The 20,166-nt window shown below is 34.6% G+C and overlaps 3 protein-coding genes across 7 annotated transcripts; 1 reads left to right on the forward strand and 2 right to left on the reverse strand.

Moving 5' to 3' along the window:
- Nucleotides 1–1,769: 1,769 nt before the first annotated feature.
- On the reverse strand, nucleotides 1,770–8,322 carry LOC112747342 (7-deoxyloganetic acid glucosyltransferase-like). The gene is made up of 3 exons (XM_025795317.2): nucleotides 7,721–8,322; nucleotides 2,906–3,335; nucleotides 1,770–2,433 (listed from the first exon to the last, which is right to left on the reverse strand). The coding sequence occupies exons 1-3, from the start codon at nucleotides 8,211–8,213 to the stop codon at nucleotides 1,920–1,922; spliced, it is 1,437 nt and encodes a 478-aa protein (XP_025651102.1). The 5' UTR covers nucleotides 8,214–8,322; the 3' UTR covers nucleotides 1,770–1,919.
- Nucleotides 8,323–10,334: 2,012 nt separating this feature from the next.
- LOC112747343 (uncharacterized) lies at nucleotides 10,335–14,074 on the forward strand. 2 transcript variants are annotated; one of them, XM_072217403.1, is made up of 7 exons: nucleotides 10,335–10,826; nucleotides 10,919–11,025; nucleotides 11,338–11,727; nucleotides 11,833–12,110; nucleotides 12,437–12,566; nucleotides 13,063–13,565; nucleotides 13,659–14,074. In XM_072217403.1, exons 1-7 carry the CDS (start codon nucleotides 10,511–10,513, stop codon nucleotides 13,786–13,788), a joined length of 1,854 nt encoding a protein of 617 aa, XP_072073504.1. In that variant the 5' UTR covers nucleotides 10,335–10,510; the 3' UTR covers nucleotides 13,789–14,074. The 2 variants fall into 2 exon arrangements, with proteins under 2 accessions (XP_072073504.1, XP_025651104.1); XM_025795319.3 differs by having other exon boundaries at nucleotides 11,338–12,110.
- On the reverse strand, nucleotides 12,887–20,166 carry LOC112747345 (uncharacterized). 4 transcript variants are annotated; one of them, XR_011872642.1, is made up of 3 exons: nucleotides 18,881–20,151; nucleotides 17,052–18,724; nucleotides 12,887–14,008 (listed from the first exon to the last, which is right to left on the reverse strand). XR_011872642.1 is itself a non-coding variant. In XM_025795324.3 (2 exons), the coding sequence occupies exons 1-2, from the start codon at nucleotides 19,993–19,995 to the stop codon at nucleotides 17,266–17,268; spliced, it is 2,397 nt and encodes a 798-aa protein (XP_025651109.1). In that variant the 5' UTR covers nucleotides 19,996–20,157; the 3' UTR covers nucleotides 16,365–17,265. The 4 variants fall into 4 exon arrangements, 2 of the variants coding, with proteins under 2 accessions (XP_025651109.1, XP_025651107.1); XR_011872641.1 differs by having other exon boundaries at nucleotides 17,052–20,166; XM_025795324.3 differs by lacking the exon at nucleotides 12,887–14,008 and having other exon boundaries at nucleotides 16,365–19,243; nucleotides 19,577–20,157.

The raw sequence follows: 20,166 nt of genomic DNA on the forward strand, positions 1-20,166 counted from the left end.
AGGATGGAGATAAGACGCGACGGCGCGTCGTTGACAAGGAGGTAGTAGTGTAGTGCGTCGGAGTAACGACAGAATAATGATTTTCCTCACAAAATTAGTGATGGCGAGCGAGGAAGGCGCTGGGGATCTTCAATGCAAGCGACAATGGCTGCGTGCTAGAATAGGGGTAGTGAGATAGCTACAATGAAAAAAACAATTTAGATTAGGAGTTGGTAAAATTAAATAAAAGAGATAGTAAAATATGAAGGTAAAATTAAATATTTAATGGACCTGAAATACAACTCATTTTTTATACTATTCACATTTTTTGTTGTACCTAACGGAACACTTAACATAAAATAATTACAAAATCATTTTTATTTAAATTATATATTTTTTATTTTTTCATGAAATATTTTTATTATATATTTTTTCACTTGGCCAACTATTTCTAATAAATTGAAATGATAAGTATTGTTTTGGTCTTTAATCTTGAGGGTCAGAATCAAAATCGTCTCTAATGTAATTTTTTATTTAGAATCGTCCTTAACGTTTAATTTCATATTAAAATTGTTCTTTTTAATAAAATTTTTTTATTTTATTACTAAATTACTCATATTAATAAAAAAATTATAAAATAAAAGAAAGAAAGAAAACGACGTGAGGGGACAAGGGAGAAGGGAAAAGGACGCGAGGGAGGGAGAGAAGGAAAAGGGAAAAGGGAGAGGGGGAAGGGGGAGAAGGGAAAGGGGGGACGGCGCTAGCGAGGCTTGGAGCCGTCGTCGCCGTCGCCAGCCAGGTAGAGAGCTTTTGCTTCTGCATCGCCGCTACTTTCCGTCGCGTTCTCACCGTTCTTCCTCCCTGTTTTTGCTTCAGCCTTTGTTTCTGCTTCTGTTTCTGCTACTTGTTTCAACTTCTGCTTCTTACTTCGACTTCTGCTCTTTGCTTTGGCTTCTACTTTCTGCTTCTGTTTGAGTTTCTGTTTCTGCTTTTTCTGCTTCTGTGACTGCTTTTAATTCTGATTTTGATTTGTTGTTTTTTAATATTATTGTTGTTGTGTGTTGATTTGGTTGTTGAATTTGTGTTGATTACATTGATGTTGTTATTCTTGGTGGTGGAGGTAAAGGTGCTGGTTATTTTTGTCCAGAAAAAGTTAAAAGGATAATTTTAATACAAAATAAAACGTTAAAGACGATTTTAAATAAAAAATTACATTAAAGACGATTTCAATTCTGATCCTCAACATTAGGGACCAAATCAATATATATCTCTAAATTAAACTATTTATTGATTTTATAAAATGACCCTTCAATTTTTTAATTTTGTATATTTAAAAATTCTGTCGGTGAACTATTTTAGTTGTAGAAATGTATGTATTTCAGATTTTTTGTATTTGAAAATTGTGACTAAAATAAAATTATTAAAGCTAGGCGTTCAAGTATCTTTCATACTAAGCTTTTAATTAAGTTTTTTTTTTTCATTCGTCGTATGCGAGACACTGAGATTTTTTTTCCGTCTACCTCTTTTGTTTTTTATTGACTATTGTCATCGCCTTCTCTTACATAATTCTTTTTCTTAATGTGAGTATGTCATTTTTTTTTATAAAAGTATTTATGCAAAAAAAAATGACATACTCACATTTTTTTTGTTAAACTTATGCTAACTTAATTGAACTTATTACAAAAACGCTTTTACATCCAATATCACCTGTATAAAAATATGAAGTCGGGTCTTGTGGTGAAAATAAGAAAATTTGTACTTCCTAAAAAGGAATATCAAATTTAGGACTGTTTTGCTAGGAAAGATTAAGAGCAATTTTACTAGGAGGTAAAAAGATAATTGAGTTTTATGGGAAGTAGCGGTGAATCACCATAAAGGATTAATAAGCAAAAATTATTTGCTTGGGACATTCACGTCCTAGAAATTGCAACTGGTCCAGTTCAAAGACGTTCTTGGCTGATCGATTCTATAAACTCAATCAAACGGTCCAAGTTGTCGTAAGAAGAACCACTTTCACTCACACTCTTTCGAGCCAAAATCGCCAATTTCTCTGCCGATTGAAGAAACTCCTCCTTCCTATTAAGCATAACATCATTGACCATGTTCTCCACAACGTTCCTATCACAAACATCTTTCATGTCCAACCCAACCTTCCAAGAGTCACTTACCAACCTGCTATTCACCTGTTGATCCGCAAAGTATGGCCAGCAAACCATAGGCACACCAGCCACCACACTCTCTATGGTCGAGTTCCACCCGCAATGCGTCATGAACGCACCAACGCTCTTGTGTGCAAGAACCTCCACTTGCGGCACCCACCCAACCATTAACCCCCTTTCTTTGGTTCCCTCCACCAACTCTGCTGGTACTCTGTCCTCTTTTCCTTCACCGGCCGCTATCATATCTGATCGCACCGCCCATAAAAATCGTCTCTTGCTGTTCACCAAACCATACCTAAATGCAAAAAAAAAAAAAAGAATACTAGGATGTCAGTACTTTTTATTAATATTTAACCAACATCTTATTTTTATACCATTAAAATTTAAGATTTAAAGTATTAGTTGAATAATAGACAAAAATAATAAATTTTATTAGTATATAATATTGTTATTAGTAAAAAATATGTGATAAGAGTTTAGTTAGATAATAATTAACAAACCACTATAATACATGATATATAGATCATAAAATAATTTGTATGTAAATTGAATTTTACATATGAATATAAGTATTAAATATAGCCAAAAAAAAGAAAAAGTCGCACGTTTATTTTATAAAAAAAGTTTTATATTACATATTTTAGTAGTTCATTTTAGCATTGATGAGATAGTTTTGAAAAACTAATTAGTCAGACGATATTTAATAAATCTAATAATGGTAAGACAGTTTGATAGTAATATGTATGAGAGCAAAAATAAAATTGTACCAAAACTCCATGAGACTCTCCTTCGTCATGGTAGTTAAGCTACCAAAGCTGACGTATATGACTGATCTGAATGGCTGAGAATCGAGCCACTCCATGCAACTCATGTCCTCTTCCCACATGCTGTTGTTTGACGTCGTTATGGAGGTTGGTGCTCTGGATTCACGGTGCTGATGGAGAGGTCCGACGGTGAAGATGGTAGGGAAGTGGCGGCGTATGTGAGACAACGCAGGGGCTTCAAGATCATCAAAGGTGTTCAATATGACGGCGCTTGCACGGAGCGACTGTTGGGTCTCGGAGACAACGGTTTCGAAATGAACATGGGGTTTCCCTGTGTCACGGTTTGGACGAAAGAAACTTGGGAGGTCTCGACATCGGAGCAAGTTTTCCATTCCTGGTATGCTAGTTATGACGCAGTCCATGTCTTCTTCCCCTTCAAGGATTTTCAACATATATAACACCATGTATTAGTCACGACTCATGAAAATGAGATGATTTAATTTCTTTTATAATCAACTTCAATTAATTTCTTTTTAGATTAAAATAATTCTTTTTACTCGCACTTATTAAATTTTATTTCAATTGTCATGATTTTTAACAAAATTATTATTATTATTAATATTCAATATTATTTTGAACTATTAATACTAAGAACCGGATTTAATAAATTTTAAGAAATAAATTTAATAGTAAAAAATATATATTATAAAAGGAACTCTAAATCTTCATTGCTGGTTATAATACCCGATAACTTTATAAGTTTAATATGGTTATATTATAATCATCATTCCTCTCTTAAAAAAATATTACAATATTGATTATATATACACTTAAAATTTTGTATGAAGAGAATATATATTACAACAAAGCATCAAATCATTTATGAGAATAGAACTCATTTCCCTAAACCAACTAAACATAAAAGTAATTCATAGTCATAGAATAATATAAAAGAATTCATAACATTATAATCTCATAATATATTTACTATTCTTAATTTTTTTAGTATTTCACAATCAATGTTAATTTGAGTATCAATATCTTTATAGATACATCCTCTTCATAAAAAATGTCAAACTCAAAACATATATTAAAAATTTATAGAATAAAATAATAATAACATCGTGTTTTCATATTACGTTTTATAATTTTATTCAAATGATTTCTAAATTCAAAAAAGTGGATCTCCAATACTTTAAGATATCAATATTATAATACTTTGAATGCTTATCCCAGTCACTCTTATAGACTATTTTATCGAGTGAGATTAAAAGGTTCGAGCAAGTATTATAACATCGAGTCATTTTTTTACTATGAGAAATTTTCGTGGATTCTATTCATGCTATTTTCTGATGAGCTGGATCCTCTGTAGATAGAAGCAAGTTCAAAGCATACTTAATGACACTAGATAAACAAGAAAGAAATAACACTAGCTAAACTTTCAGAGAGAAAAGAGAGACTTAAATCATTTTGTGAGATATGAAAAGTGGATATATTACAATGTTTCTTGAGATCTAATTATAACTGGGGTGAGCTCCTCCTTTTATAAAGGTCTCTATATGACAACAATATCTTACAGAATTTAAACAAGCCTATCATACAATACCAGCTGTTATTTGCTTGTCTGGCTAAATGATAAGTATATTTGAAGATGGATTCGTAATATGGGGTTTCAAGTGGTGAATATGTTGAGGGAAATAAGACAGGTGAATATGATGGATATGGTTTAGGATACATGGATAATGGGTCTATAGCTAATGCCTGAGGTACAGCGATTTTGTCTTTGTCCATCTCAATTTGACGAAGTTGGGCCTTGACTTGAACCAGTTCTCTATTTTTCTTGTGGAAATCTGGGCCAAAGTACCTATTATCGATATGAGTTCTTGGTCAAGTTGAAAAGCTTGTGTAGAGAGTCGGTTCTTGAGTTCAATAACTTGTTCTACCACAGATTCTAATTGTGCTGAAAGACCTTCAATTTTTTTTTACAAGAACATCAAGAGTGTGGTCTATTCGGAGTAAAACTTTATTTTTGCTGACTGCATTATCCATGTGCCAATTGAGGACTTCTTCTTGAGGAGTTGTAGTTTGATGTCCATGTGGAGTAATTCCCTAAGAAATTGCGTAAGGTCTTCTAGTAATTTTCTTTTCATCAGTCTGGGTCACCAAAGATAAAAATTCTTCTTCATAAGGTCTGAAAGTTGCAATGCATGGGATTGTTTTGGCTTACCGATAAGAATAATCTGTAGAACCCTTTTGGAATAGCCTTTTTTTTAGCTTTGGTGCCATATCTGCATCATCAGGGAGCTCAAGTCTCTTATATGAGCAAGAGGTTTGCTGTGATCTTTTCTTCTTTTTCTTGTTCCTCCGTCGCTTACCATAATCTTCATCATCAGTATCACTTCATTGGTTAGGACAATCACAGTCAGAATCACACATGAAGGAATCAACATTCCAGATAAAGTGGCCATTTATATGAGAAACATAAACAGGTTTTCTATTTTCATAGAAGTGCACAGGTGTGTTATTTTGATCATGAGTTGTTTGCATCTGAACAGGAAAGATCATATTAATCCTTCTAAAGGATGGTCCTCGCATAGAAGTTTTCCTAATTACTCTTGGTTTCTGAAAAATAATAGTCACTGTTCCATCACTATTGTGGGTAATAGTTGGAGATGCTGTAATATGAATATCAACCTGTTCCTTTGAAAAAGCTTTCTTATAATCAGTGATCCATTCCAAAGGAGTAATAGAAGAAAGTTCTTCAGTAGTGATCATCCTTGGAATGTTCACGATCACTGGTCCTCTGGCATTATCTGTGAACATAAATAATGCTTTTCCTGTAGTGTTTGGAAGATTGAGATCGAGAGCATGGTCTTAAACTCTGTAGAGGACTTCGTGGTGTAAGGTGGCTTGTTCAGCATTAGAGCCTTGGATTACCTCGACTAGTTGTATTTGGATTTTTAATCTTTGAGATATCGTTGGGTCTGAAGCCTCGTGGTAAAATTAGGAGCTATAGTAAGGATGTCACTTCCATTTGAGAGTATAGTAACTAAAGCCCCAATCAAGGCATGTTATTATTTCTTAAAGGTGGAATTCAAAAGAGCAACTTTAGCTATTACTGGAAGGGATCTTCTTCCATGAAGGATTAGGATAAGCCTAACTGCTCCTAGATATAAATATGTGTAGCTTTGGTTTTGATAATTTTAGATGAGTTCTTGTGAAATTCTAGGGTTATATATTGTTCAGCAATAGTGGCTTTTAAATCACATTGTTGTAGATGAGAAGACTGGATAACTTCTTTTAGTGGAGAAGAAGGGTTCCTAGTTATAAGATGGCGGATGGAGGTGAGGATTGATTTAATTTCTTTTGTCTTTGATAGAAGGAATACGGACTAATGAGTGGGTATTCAGTAGCTGAAGTTCTGGAATCTTATCGGGATGAATTCTACCAATTGATCAATTTTATTGGCAAGAGTTTTCTTTAGACTAGGGAGTAAACGATCTATAGTTAAAGAAGTAGAATGATGCATGGACTTTGAAGAATTTAGAGATGATGAAGAGTTCATATTTAACAATTTTTCTTACTTGCTTTCACTAATAATACATTCTTTTTTCTCTTATAACCTGAGGTTCTGATACCACAAAGAGTGAATTTTTAGTACTTCAAAAATTTTAAATATTCTTTTATTTTTATATGTAATTTTAGATATTATATAATCATATATGTCAATAATGTCACAAAAGATATAATTTTTAATTAAAAATAATACAGTGAAAAACAGTTAAATAAATAATATATATAGAAAAAAATATTTATAACTACAATTTTGCTATATTATCAATAGCATTTTTGCCAACTCTTATTTATAATTATGTTTAATAAAAATATCTTTGTAAATGTGCTAATAAAAATATTTTTTTATAACTGTATTTAATAAAAATATCTTTATAAATATATTTTTTGAATGTGTCTTTTTATATATATATTTAAAATATAATAATTAATTATTATTAATAATAAATTGACAGATAATATGTTGATGCTACATGTTTCGTTACGACTATAAATATCAAAAGACATAGATTGATAGGTCATGTAATGGATTTAGAATGTGTGGTGAAGGTTTTTTTTTTCTTTTTTGGTTGTAGGCGTCCCTATTTAGTGTTTACCAGGTCGGAAAGTGAAATAAGGCCGCAATTCAAAAACATCCAACAATGGTATACGAATTACGAAAAGTCGCAGTAGCTTAGAGAAGACAAACAGAAAGTCAAATACTGTGTGTACAACGTAAATGAATAAATATCTTATTTTTTAATCAATAATGGTACGAAAAGTCTTAGTTGCTTAGACAACATAACCTTTTTGATTCTGTAATCACCATTAAACAATTTTTTTTTTATTTTTTTATTATGTTATGTAAAAAAGATAGATATTCGAAAAATATTTTTCATTGTAACGTTTGTTTTGCAATAGTAAAACAGAGATTGAGAGACTGAGATATAGTATTATGTTTGTTGGTTCAGAGACTGGTACTAAAATTTTTATTTCTATTTCCAAAATTTTAATATTTCAGTGCTTCCAAAATGTAGGGACATAGTGACTGATATTTTTAGAAACAGAAACTGAAACTTTAATAATATTTTATACCTAAAATACTAATACTAAAACTTATTTTAATCTGTGTCTCTTAGTCTTTGTCTCTCGGTCTCGGTCTTTCAGTATGTCTCTACACAAAACGCTACCTAATAATCTATCTAACAAAACTGAGGAATAAGAAACAAGACGAGGAATATGCGTGACATTAATGGGTAGGCGTACCTGTAACAGGGAGTTCGTTTGACTGAAAGAGGTATGGAGCCCAGAAATAAGTCCAGAAAGAAGAAGCACCGATGGTCCGAAAATGAATACTTGCTACTCCAACTTCTTCAGCCATATCATTCGCCAACTTCGCGAAAAGTCCATCAGCTACCAAGCAAGTCACCTTCTCTTTCACCAAAATGTCTCTCAGAAGAGGCTTTCCATGCACCTTCAGCGACAGAAGCGGCTCCGCAGCTCGCTCCCCTGACCGAGGGTGCTCCTCCGGTAGACCGTCAGGAATGGTCTTAAACCGGAGCGTAGGGTAGCGAGCCAGGAGGGATTCTATGTCGGCGAAGCGCGTGAGGCGGTTGTGGGTGTGTTCTGTGTTGAGGAAAGTGACGTGGAGGTGGCGGAGTGCAAGGAGCTGAGCAAGGTTTAGCATGGAGTTGACGTGGCCCTGTGCTGGACATGGGAAGATCAGAACATGAGCTGAAGATGTTTGCGGCGGTTTCATTTCTTGTGTGGCTGAGATGACTTTTTTTTTTCAGCTTTGGAAAGGACAACTACTAGAGGAAGTTTAATTTCCCAGCTATGACCGAAGCTAACCCGGTTGGAAGGGAATGAGACTATATGTCCATATATAATGATTTCCTTTTCTTTGGGTCATGATGCATGCCTACACGCAATGAATAATGATAGATTCCTTTTTTTTTTTTGGTCAGGTCAATGATAGATTCTTTTATATATATAATATATTAATATTACGTTAGTTGGTCCAAAAATGCTTTGGACTTTGAATGGTCCAACAAAATTTTAGTTGAAAAAATATTAAAACAACTGTACATGTGCATGGCAGCCGAGGCCTGGGTTAGATGGCCACTTTGTGTGCCTCCCATATAGAACTACACCGGGTTCAAGTTTTCATGGAGGAATATAGAACCATTTATGTGTACTTCTATGTAGTGTGTGTGAGTGAGTTGTGTGAATGTGTAATGCCTAAAATTGGGAATTGCCCAATCCACTTGACCAAAAAAAACTGTACATGTGCATCTTTATTTAAGAAGAAACAAGAAAAAAAAAGTATGTAACTATGTATGCATATTGTGTACGTTATTTTTGTTAAATTTAGATTAATTTAATTATCACCGACCAAAAAAAAAAGATTAATTTAATTATAAAAGACACTTTTATGTATAGCAATACTAAAGTCAACAAATTATTGACCTAATCAACCAGGTAAATAAGATATGTTTTCTTAGAAAATTTACAAGTTAAATATTAAAATAGTTTTTGAAATTGGCGTCATACACTAAAATTATTTCTAAGATTGATAAAAATACATTATATTATTCTTTGACCCATTTTTTATTAACGACCTAATAACGTGATTTGATGACGTGGGTTGTTAGTGATACATGTCACTCCATGATTTGGCCATGTGTAATAGTATAATGATGTGTTGAACAGTGACACATGGCATGCTGATGTGGATGATTATGCCATGTGTCACAATACTATTTGGCTACGTGTCTGTTTGTGCCACGTGTCATCCATTATGTCATCATTGTAGATGCACCAAATTAGTCTCTCACTTTGCATTAAGTGACTCATTTTAATCCCTAAAATTGAATGTCGTGCACTAAACTAGTCTCTTTACTAATTTTTTTCTTATTTTTTTAAAAATTTAAAATTTTTAATATCTTGGATGCACTCATTTTAATTCTATTTTTCACACATATTTAAATACAAGTGCTTTTATAAAAAATTTTAAGATTTTAGTTTTAATTATATAATTTTTTCTATAATAATTTAACATTGGTAAATTTTGTAATACATAAATATGCTATTTTAAATAAAGAATGATATGATTGATTAGAAACATTTTTCATAAAAAAAAGTGTTTTTAACAAGAAATCAAGAATTAAAATACGCAATTTTTCGGTTCTTATAAAATACACGTTAGTTTGGTACACAATATCTAATTTTAGGGATTAAAATGAATTACTTAACGCAAAGTGAATGATTAATTTGGTTCATCTATAATGTTGACATAATGGATGAATATTGTTGTGATATGTGGTCAAATAGCACTGTGACACGTGACATAACCATCTACGCCAGCATACCATGTGTCACTGATCAACACATTATCATATTATTACACGTGGTTAAATCATGGAGTGACACGTGTTACTAACAGCTCACGTCATCACGTAGTTAATAGAAAATAGGTAAGGAACTAACGTGGTATATTTTTGTTAATCTCAAAAGATGTAATTAGTGCAATTAAATCCTTAAAGATAATTTTAGTGCAGGACACCAATCTCAAAACCATTTTGGAGTTTAACTTAAAAATCTACTTATTCTCTTATAATATAGGATTTATGTTGAATTATTATATTTGGTCTGGACATATTTTAAATACAATAATTATTTGATACACGTAATTTTATATTTAATTATATTTTAATAAAAATTATAAAATATATTGTTAATATATTTAAATATATACGATTATATGTTGGAGTATTAAATATTAAATTGATTTATACAGTTAAAATAAATTTAGAAATAATTAATATAAAAAAATGTTTAAAAACAATTTAATTAAGTTAAAATATTTAAATATTAAAATTTGTCTAAATTATATTATATATAACAAAAAATTAAAATTAGTATTCGCCATGCGGTGGCCGATGGTGTGAGTGTACATGATACTTGATAGGTCTGGAGGGGAAGTGTGGTTGGTGGCGCAAGTTGGCAGTTTAATTTTTAAAACAAGAAGTAGCGGTGGAGGCGCGTGGGTTAGTGATGGCGCTTCTTGGGGAGGACGGCCGGGGTTACGAGCTGGCGCGGAAGCTGGAACGCTGCGGTGTGTGGCGGAGCTGGCTTGGCGACGCTGCCTACGCCACGTTCTCACCGTTCCTGTCTTCCCCTTCGGCCTGGGACTCATTCATGTCTTCTCCCTCCTCCGATTCTTCCAAATCTAGGGCTCACCTCTTTCTCCAAATGAGGGTCCGGGCTCTCCTCTTCGACAAGGCTTCTGCTTCTATCTTCTCCGCTTCCCCCAATTCAGCATATTCTTCTTCTTCTTCTTCGCTCACGCTACACAACCTCAATCCTTTTTGTTAGTTTCCCTTTCATTCTTCTTCCTCGTCTTCTGAAAATTCCGAATTTTTTTAAGTTTATATTATTTTATTATTTTTTTTGGAGGGGCAGATTTGCAGCTGCACGCTGATGATGTTTACTTCACCCTTGAGAATGCTGCTTCTTCTTCTTCTTCTTCCCAAGATGGGGTTCAAACCGCTACTATTTCTTCCTCAAAGGTATTTTCGTGTCATTTTGATCTGTGTTATTTTTGCTTCTCCAATGAGGTCCGTTTGTATGAATTGCATTGGAAAGTAGATTAGAGGTAGTGGAAGATCAATAGAAGACTATAGATGAGATAGTAAGATGAACTTAGTTTTGAGTGGCTTGCCTAAGTTACCATTTAGTTAATGATTCCATGATTTTGGAAGGATATTTTAGTAAATAGCTGATTTTGTGAAGGGAATGTTTAAAACAAAACAATAATTTTCCCCCACTTTGGTTCTTAGAATTTCTTATGTGTTAATCAACATGAGTGACTGGTGATGCAGAACCAATCCAAATCAGGTTCTGGAGCTGGAACTAGATATGTTGACTCTGATATGGATGGCATGTCCCAGAGATACAGGAATGATGAGCTGCCTGAAACTTGGTATAATCAGATGATTGAAAAGTATAAGTCCAACAAGAAATTGGTTTTGGGAGACAGAGAATTGCCCAAGCGTTCACCTACAGAGATGGCTTCCTATGTTACATACATTACTAATCTTAAGAAAAGGCAGCTGCCCTTCAAGGAAGATCATAATTCAGTTAATGAGCAACCAAATAATGGTAATTTAGTTAATGATGATTCAGAAGGTTTTCTAGAAATAATGTATGCTTGGAACTGTGTGCCTGAGAGTGCACTTACACCAACTGACAGAGTTGAGTATAACCCAAAGGTTAAGTTATTTGGAGTTCTTGATACCTTACCTCCTGTTTCCACAAGGAGTCCTGTTATGATTGAGAGACTTGGTATTAGGCCTGAGTATCTTAACATGGATCAGGGAGGAGGCTTGTACCGTGGGAAATCTGGACCTGAGGGAAACCCTAAAGTTGTTGGCCTTGAACAAGCAACAAAATTGTCTCAAAAGGTAGTGGCACGTGCATTGGAAAGTGTGGGATTTGAGGCTGCCATGGAATGCCCAATTGCACTCTTTGCTGAAGCACTAGGCGCTCACATTCATAAATTTGGAGAACACCTGAAATTACTTACTGATAGTTATCGGAAACAGTGTTCAGCCATTGAACTTCTAAAGATGCTTCTCAAAATAGAGGGCTTTAGGTGAGTTTAAAACTCTTCTATGTTTATTTTCAGAAATTAAATTTATGTCTGTTAAATTTTGCCTTGCCAGATTAGCCTTCTTTTGTACTGTTCTACCTCATCTCACTTTGATGATGGTGTGTGTTATCCTGTATCATTTTCATCTTGAGAGAATATGGTAAAAAGCAAATTAGTTTTTTGGTTATTATTCTTTCAGCAAGCATGTTTGATGCACATTTTGTTGGCAATATTTGTACTATTGTCCTGATCTATGTTTTTTTTCTTTTAAATTATTGCATCATAAACATAGCATGCTCCCATCTTAACATGCTCCTTGCTGTTCCCAGTAATTTTGCATCATTACTGGACGCTGTTAAGGATGGTTCTAGGAATATTGTACAACAAAATCATCAAGTTCATGGGATTCAGTCACAAACGCAGCCACAGCAGCAGAGTTCTATTCGAATACCTCAGCAAGTACTTATATCTACTCCCTTGTGTTTTGTTATATTCTTGTGTATTTTATGTGATTGGCAAGTGATCAACATGAACAGTAGTATAGCAATAGAGGAACTAAATATTATTTAGGAACATTTATAGTCTTAAACTTAAATTGGAGATGTATCTGGATCTTCTTCAAAATGGAATAATCCTATGCTCTATGTTTAATTCACAAAGAATCAGCCACTTTATTGCTTCCATGGGAAACTGATTCCTTAGCGAGGTGCACAAGTTATTTAGATAGAATGTGTTCATGCAACTTGTCATGATTATGCCATTTGTGTGGCTTAAGGAGGTTTATTTGAGACTACAATTCACATTCCATATCCACCTCGTTCACTGTTTTTTTTTTCTTCTTAGGGTTTTCGTTCAATTTAGACCATCTCTGTGTTACAATTCCTTGGTTGGTTAAATAAAATCTTTCCATTCGGGTAATAGCTATATGAATGAGAATGTTAATATGCATGTGCAGGTACCAAGGCAGATGCATCAACAAGTACAGCAGTTTATTCATTCACAGAATCTGGCTTTTCAGCAGCACCAACAGCAGCAGCAACAACAGCAGATGCAGCAACAGCAGCAGATGCAGCAACAGCAGCTGCTGCAACAACAACAACAACAGCAACAACAACAACAGCAGCAGCAGCAGCAGCAGCAACAACAGCAGCAACTGCTGCTGCAACAGCAACAGCAACAACAGCAGCAACAGCAGTTACAACAACAAATCAGAAGACGGGCAATGTCTACACCTCGCCCTGCTATGGATATAGATAAGGAAAGACCATTGGTTCAAGTCAAGCTTGAGAATCCACCAGATTTACCGATTGATAATAATGCCTTCAATCCGACCAATTCCAGACATCCTCAAATGCAGTTAAGGCAGCAGCAGATGCCTGCGATGTCGAGTTTCCACTCTCAACCTGGTGGTCAGTTCAGGCAAATGGGTTCCCTACAGATGCCCCCAATACAGTCACAGTAAGTTACTTTGAATAGTTGGGTGGATGCTACTATTGGATTGAATTTATGATATCCTTGTTAAGACTTTGTTGATTTATGTTTCGCAACTAGGAACACGGGCATGGTTAGAGCACCACCTGTCAAAGTGGAGGGCTTCTCAGAATTGATGGGCGGAGGTGGAGATTCTTCATCAAAGCATGATTCAGATGAAAGCAGACTGACTTCTCCTAGTGGTAAATAGCTACTCTAGTATTTTTGACAACCAGCGTGTGCATCAATGGTTTCTTTTGAAGTTGAGTGGTCTATGACAGTTTTCATGGCCATTTTGTATTTTTCCCTTTACTTTGTATAGTAGCCCGTATAATAGCGTAAACATAGAGTGCATCATAGCAAGTGTAGCTTGTTGGATCAAATATCTGCTGAGCTGGTTGACCCTTGGCGTTCAATGTTCTAGGGATGTTCTGTAATAGATTACAAATGGATCAAATTTTGTTGGTATATATGTATGTTTAGAATGTTTGTGATAATTTATGATAACAATGTATCTTGGTAGGACTGTAGGAGAAGCTTTTGTATCATTTTTATGCTACATTTGGGAGATGCAGAAGGGTAAAAGGGGAAGTAAGGGTAAGGAAATGGATGAAAAGGTTTTTTTTTTTTTTTAAATGTTTATGTCCAAGTAAAAGAAATTAAGACGGAAATAACTTTAAAAAAGAAAAAAGAAAAAGAAATTGTATTTAGTCTGTCTTATTTAAAAGTGCATTGTATGTATGTGATTAGCTTAAATGTTTTTTTAATCCACAAAAAAGTTTAAATATGTTTAGTCTTTGTGAAAAGAACGAAAAAAAATAGGGACTAAAACCGTTTTAAAATTTTAGAGAAACTATAATTAACATGAAACATAATTATGGAGACTAAAAATATTTAAAACAATTTAATTTTATGTTTTTAATAAAGGAAGAAGAATTCCTTCCCTTATCGGAAATTAGTTTTTAGCAAACATACCGAAGTGTGCGTTTTGTTTTTATTTTTCTGGGATGAATAGAAACAATCGAATGAATCGATGACACCCGCAAAATAAAAAAGGCTTTAAACAAGATACTACTGATGTAAGTAATATGCTGCAATAAAACACAGTAAGCAGGTGGATGATCTAAAAAGGAATTCGCCCTTATTTAAGCGGATCACTAAATTAATCACTATACTTACCCAATTTGGTTAACAATACATTTCACCTAACGGTGGTAATCATGTACTACAGGAACCTTAACCCTTAAGGTACAACAAAAAATCCGAGTATTCTTTCCTGTTACTCTGTTAAGGACGGTGGATAAAGCCATAATAAAGGGATGATAGCTAACTAGCCAAGGCCCCAAAAGAAAAAAAAAATACCGGACGACAGTTTAGGAGACTTAAAAATTAGACAACTATTAAAATTGTGGTTAATTTTTTTTTATTATTCATAAAGAAGTTTATAGCCTTGAAACTTTTACAAAGACCTACATATTTTTTTTATAGAATTTAATTTTGATACATTGTTAGTATAAAAATTTTAGACATATATCTAATTACATAAAAAAAGAACTATCTTTTATATTGATAGTATAAATAATTATTTGAAAAAATGAATGTAATTATATAACTATAAAAAATATTTTATACTATCTATGCATAAAAATTAAATTCTTTGTTTATATGTTATTTTTATTGAATATATGAAAAGTCCCGACATGTATTTTTGTATGTGACCGTAAATATTAAACAATTTTTTAATGAAGGATGTATTAAATCATTATATAACAATTAATATCAACTGGGACACAAGATTTACACGACTATACATATAATTGTTGGCATCAAAATTTTAATCTAAGTGGATCTAATTTTAAAAATATTTCAACTTAAAACAATAGAAAAACCATTTATTGCATCGAATTAAAATGGTAGTGTTCTATATAACACAAGCCAATATTAATATAAAGGCTTAAGTTAGATAATTTTCTGATCTTCTAGAAATGATATATTACCTAAAACAAAGCTTGAATTTGCCAAAATCCAAAATGGCATCAGCTACGCAGTTTCAATTACCTTTCCCTATTATGAACAAAAAAAGCCCATCCCAATAGTAAGGAAAGAAAATCTAAATAGAACTTCCGCTACTGTTGACCTTGAATATTTTTATCATCTTTCATCTTAAACTCAATTATGTTGATGAAGCTGTTAATGAATCTGTGAATTTCTGAACAGTGCAATCATGAATATTAACTTATTAAGGGACAAAAGGTGGTTGATTAAGAAAGGAGAAGCTTTCAGTCATGAAGTTACTTATTTACGATGATGAGTCTCTAATAGATTGCACCAAATCAGTGAAAAATTAAGCTAGGTTTCTATAGTGAACTCTGAAATTAGCTTATCCGTTATCACAGTATTAATCAGATGGGACATGAAAAAGTTCAATTTTGTGCTGAAACCAGCTTATCAACCAATGAGAGTTTCTCCCTCTCTATTCTCCATTATATAATTAAAACAATGCTACATAACCAATAAATATTATCATTTTTAGCCCGTACTTGACCAGCAATAATATACACTCGTTTTTACAAATGTTTTGAACACAAAAAACATATATTTACCAGTGTTTTTCACACGCACCCACATTTTTCAGAGTTTACACACATAAATTAGTAAAATTTATTTGTTAGAGGTAATTTTGTGTTTGTGCTAGCCAAATGAAAGTAAAAAATACTAAAAATTGCTAGTGACTAAGAGTTTCTCATACAATTATTAGCTTATATATACTAAAGAAAAATCTAATAGTAGTACCCAAAATCTATTTATTATGAATTTCTTTTTACATTTATATATTTGTACATCCACAAGCGACCAATTTTTATAGCCGACATAAGTGTATGCTGCATGAATAGATAGATTTAATGACAAAAGTTTCCTCATTTACTTCCAAAAAATGATTAATCCCTGGATAACTAACATGAATTTCATATTTACCAAGAGAAATGAGGTGAAATGAATTATTAAATGGTAAAGTAGTATTTTGGTTCCCAACACTTGGACAAAGTCCTAATTTCGTCCCTAACATTTGAAATTTTCTATTTTTATCCCAAACATCTTATTTCGTTCTATTTTATTCTTCTGGTTAAAATTATTTTTTTTCCCAAAAATACCTATTTTCTAGATAAGAGTAACAATCATAATTGCAGTGATTGTAGTAGTAGTTGTAGTGATTTAGAAGTGAAATTGGTAGAAGAATAAGAGAAATAAAAAGATAATAATAACAGAAGGACAATTGTATTTTTGGAAGAAAATGTTTTAGTTTTAATCAGAGGACTAAAATAGGACAAAAATAAAATATTTGGGGAAAAAAATAAGACGTTAATGTTAGGGATAAAATTAGGACTTGGCTCAAACGTCATTGACTAAAACAATACTTTACCCATTGTTAAATAAAGGGAAGCCATATAAGCAAGAATTTATATAGGAACTTGCCTCTTGACCCATTGCTGATGCTCTCAGCCAGTGTGATTGTCAGTTATGATGGGTTTTGACTGTGAACAGTTACCACATTTGTGCACCAAAGCCATTCACAGCTCACTTCTGATATTACAAAGGTTCAGGTTATATCTATATCATTCTGGCCAGTCTTCAACTAGAAGTTCAGCAGGAAGCCACGAACCCAAATCTTCAATCATGCATTACAGAATTACTCTTCATTTTGTTCCAGCGTTGACATAGAGTATGTCGCGGGATGTAAGCGGCATCCATTCTTCAGCATGATGTTCAGCAATTTAGAGCTTTGATCAACAGATCCCCTCTTGATTAAGCCATCAATTAGAACTTTCCAAGCCACTTCATCATTGTAATACCCACAGCGTATCAAACTAGTAAAAACTGCCTCAGCCTTATCACTGTTTCCTTGTTCAACAAGCCCACAAATGAGAAGCTTACAAGATTGCAGATGTGCTAAATGGCTACTCTCCATCATAGAATCTAACAATCTCACTGCTTCCTCATACTTTCCCAACTTGCAGTAACCACTTAGAAGTGAGTTATGAATATTCTCGGAGGGAGAGATTCCTCTTTCCGTCATATGATTTAACAATCTAAAGGCTAAATCAAAGCTTTCTACTTTGCAGAGTCCTTTGATAAGCTTGCTGTATGTGCTTACATTGGGTACACAACCATATTGAACCATTTTCTCAAAGAGTACATTTATAATTTCAAAATCGACTATTTTCCACAAATCTGCATTATCATTTGAGATATTGATTGAACTTAAATCAACTCCCACAACATTCTTGCCTTCCTTCTTATGTTTATCATTTAGTAGATACTTCATTAGGATGGAATAGGTTTGACGAGAAGGCTCACAACCATCAGCAAACATGCGCTTGAGAACATCAAAGGCACTGTCTAGTTGTCCCATACATCCGTATGCATTAATTAATAAATCATAGACAAAGGAGTCTAGCAATATGCCTTCCGTTTTAATCTTGACCACCATATCCTCAGCATCCTGTAATCTTCCTTGACTGCAAAGTGACTTAATGAATGCAGTGTACGTGACCACATTAGGTTGACATCCAGAAGAGATCATTTGGTCAAGAGTTCTATTAGCTCGATCAAAGTTTCCTTCCTTCAGCATTTCCTCAATTAGCATTGTATAGGTGTAAACAGTGGGCTTTGTGTCATGGTTTACCATTTCTTCCACCAATGACAATGCATCTTGCATTTTTCCATCCTTCCGCAACCCATCTATCAATGCATTGAAAGTGATTGAATTGGGCAAGCATTCCTCAGCAAGCATATCTTTGAACAACAAATGGGCATCTTCAATTTTACCAGCTTTGCAGTACCCATCAATCAAGACTGTATATATATGTTCATTTGCTTCAATATGTTTTTCCCTCATGGACTCAAAAACCTGATGAGCTGCTTCAACTCTACCCATTCTACAGAGACAGTCTATATACGCACTCAAAGTCCGATGATCAGGGCTTAAGCCATCCTTGACCATCAAGTGAATCAACCGACTGGCACTATCCACTATACCGGCTTTACACAGCCCATAAATTAATGTGTTATATGTAATGAGGTTAGGTGACAGCTTAGTCGCAACCATTTTATTAAGTAGTCCCATTGCCCTGTCCATGCTTTTGCTCCTGCAATATCCACAAATCAGTTCATTAAACGTCCGAGCATTTGGACGAACTTTATTTGACTCCATAAGACGCAGAATACCCATTGCTTCCTCCATCATTCCCCATAGACAATACCCAGCAATCAAGGCATTGTAAGGCACAACAGTGGGCACCAACCTTTTCTCGAGCATTTCATTCAATCTTGTCATCGCCTCATCCATTCTGCCTCCCTTACAGAAGTAGTCAATCAACACAGTGTAGGTATAAACATTTGGCTCGCAACCTCTGTTTACCATCTCCTCAAATAGATGCAGCGCTTCCGGTTCCTTACCAGACTCAAATAAAGCACCAATGAGCACAGTATAAGTCCGAACTGTGGGAACGCAATGCTCCTCCTTCATTTGTGAGAACAACATGAGAGCTTCATCAAGTCGCCCAGCTTCACAAAGACCGTGTATCATAGTAGTATACGAGACCTCATCCCTCCGGCACCCCATATTCGGCATAAACCTAAACACCCTATAAGCCTTCTCCACGTCTCTATTTTCACAGTAACCCAATATCAATGAAGTATATGTAAATGAATCAGGAACAAAGCCACCTCTTAACAGCCTAGAAAACCATATTTCCCCCAAAATCATGTTCCCCAATTTGCAATACGCATTCAGCATAGTATTGAATGTAATCAAATTAGGCAAAACCTCGTCATTGTCGAAAATCATTTCACTACACAAACCATTCATTTCATCGATCATAGCGAAACGCGACAAGCACATAAGGAGCCTATTATAGGAAGTAACAGAGAGCCTAAACCCTGAATTCCCATCACCAGTTGCATAATTGTGTAATTGGCGAAGAGAGTTGAGGACGAACCTTGCGTCGTGTGGCGAAGAGCAGGTCTTGATCATGGAGTTGCGGACATTCTCGGCGGCTTGGAGGTGGCGGTTACGGACGAGGATGAGAAGGAGAGCATGGTAGGAATGGAGAGTGGGGATGAAAGCGCGGTTGTTTTTGAGGATCCATCGAAAGAAGTTGAGGGCGGTGAGTGGATGGAGGTCGAGGGAGAAGAGGGAGGAGAGAGTGGATGAGGTGAGGTGACGGATTAGGGTTTTAAGAGAAGGGTGTTTTCGCCATTTTGGGTTGGAGAGGATGGTGAAGAGCTTGGAAGGGAGATCCGAGTGGTGGTGATCGGGGTAGGGTTGTTGGGGAAGAGGAGCGGCTGAAGAGAATGGTTTAAGGTGGTGGCGGTGGCGGTGGAGGGGAGTGAGGAAAAGGAGCGTGGGCTTTCTCATTTACAAGCCATGAAAGCGAAGACAGAGAGGCTTTCAGGCTTGCGTGCTTTGTTGGGGTGGGTGGAGTCATGAGAGTTATAAGTAACGTGGTTCATGCTTGCCCATGGCCTGGCGGCGCGTAGCAAGTGATGGTAATTCATCCACCTCATTTCCCGCTGTCCTTCGGCCAGC

The sequence above is a fragment of the Arachis hypogaea genome, chromosome 15 (genome assembly GCF_003086295.3).
Source record: "Arachis hypogaea cultivar Tifrunner chromosome 15, arahy.Tifrunner.gnm2.J5K5, whole genome shotgun sequence".
Lineage (NCBI taxonomy): Eukaryota > Viridiplantae > Streptophyta > Magnoliopsida > Fabales > Fabaceae > Arachis > Arachis hypogaea.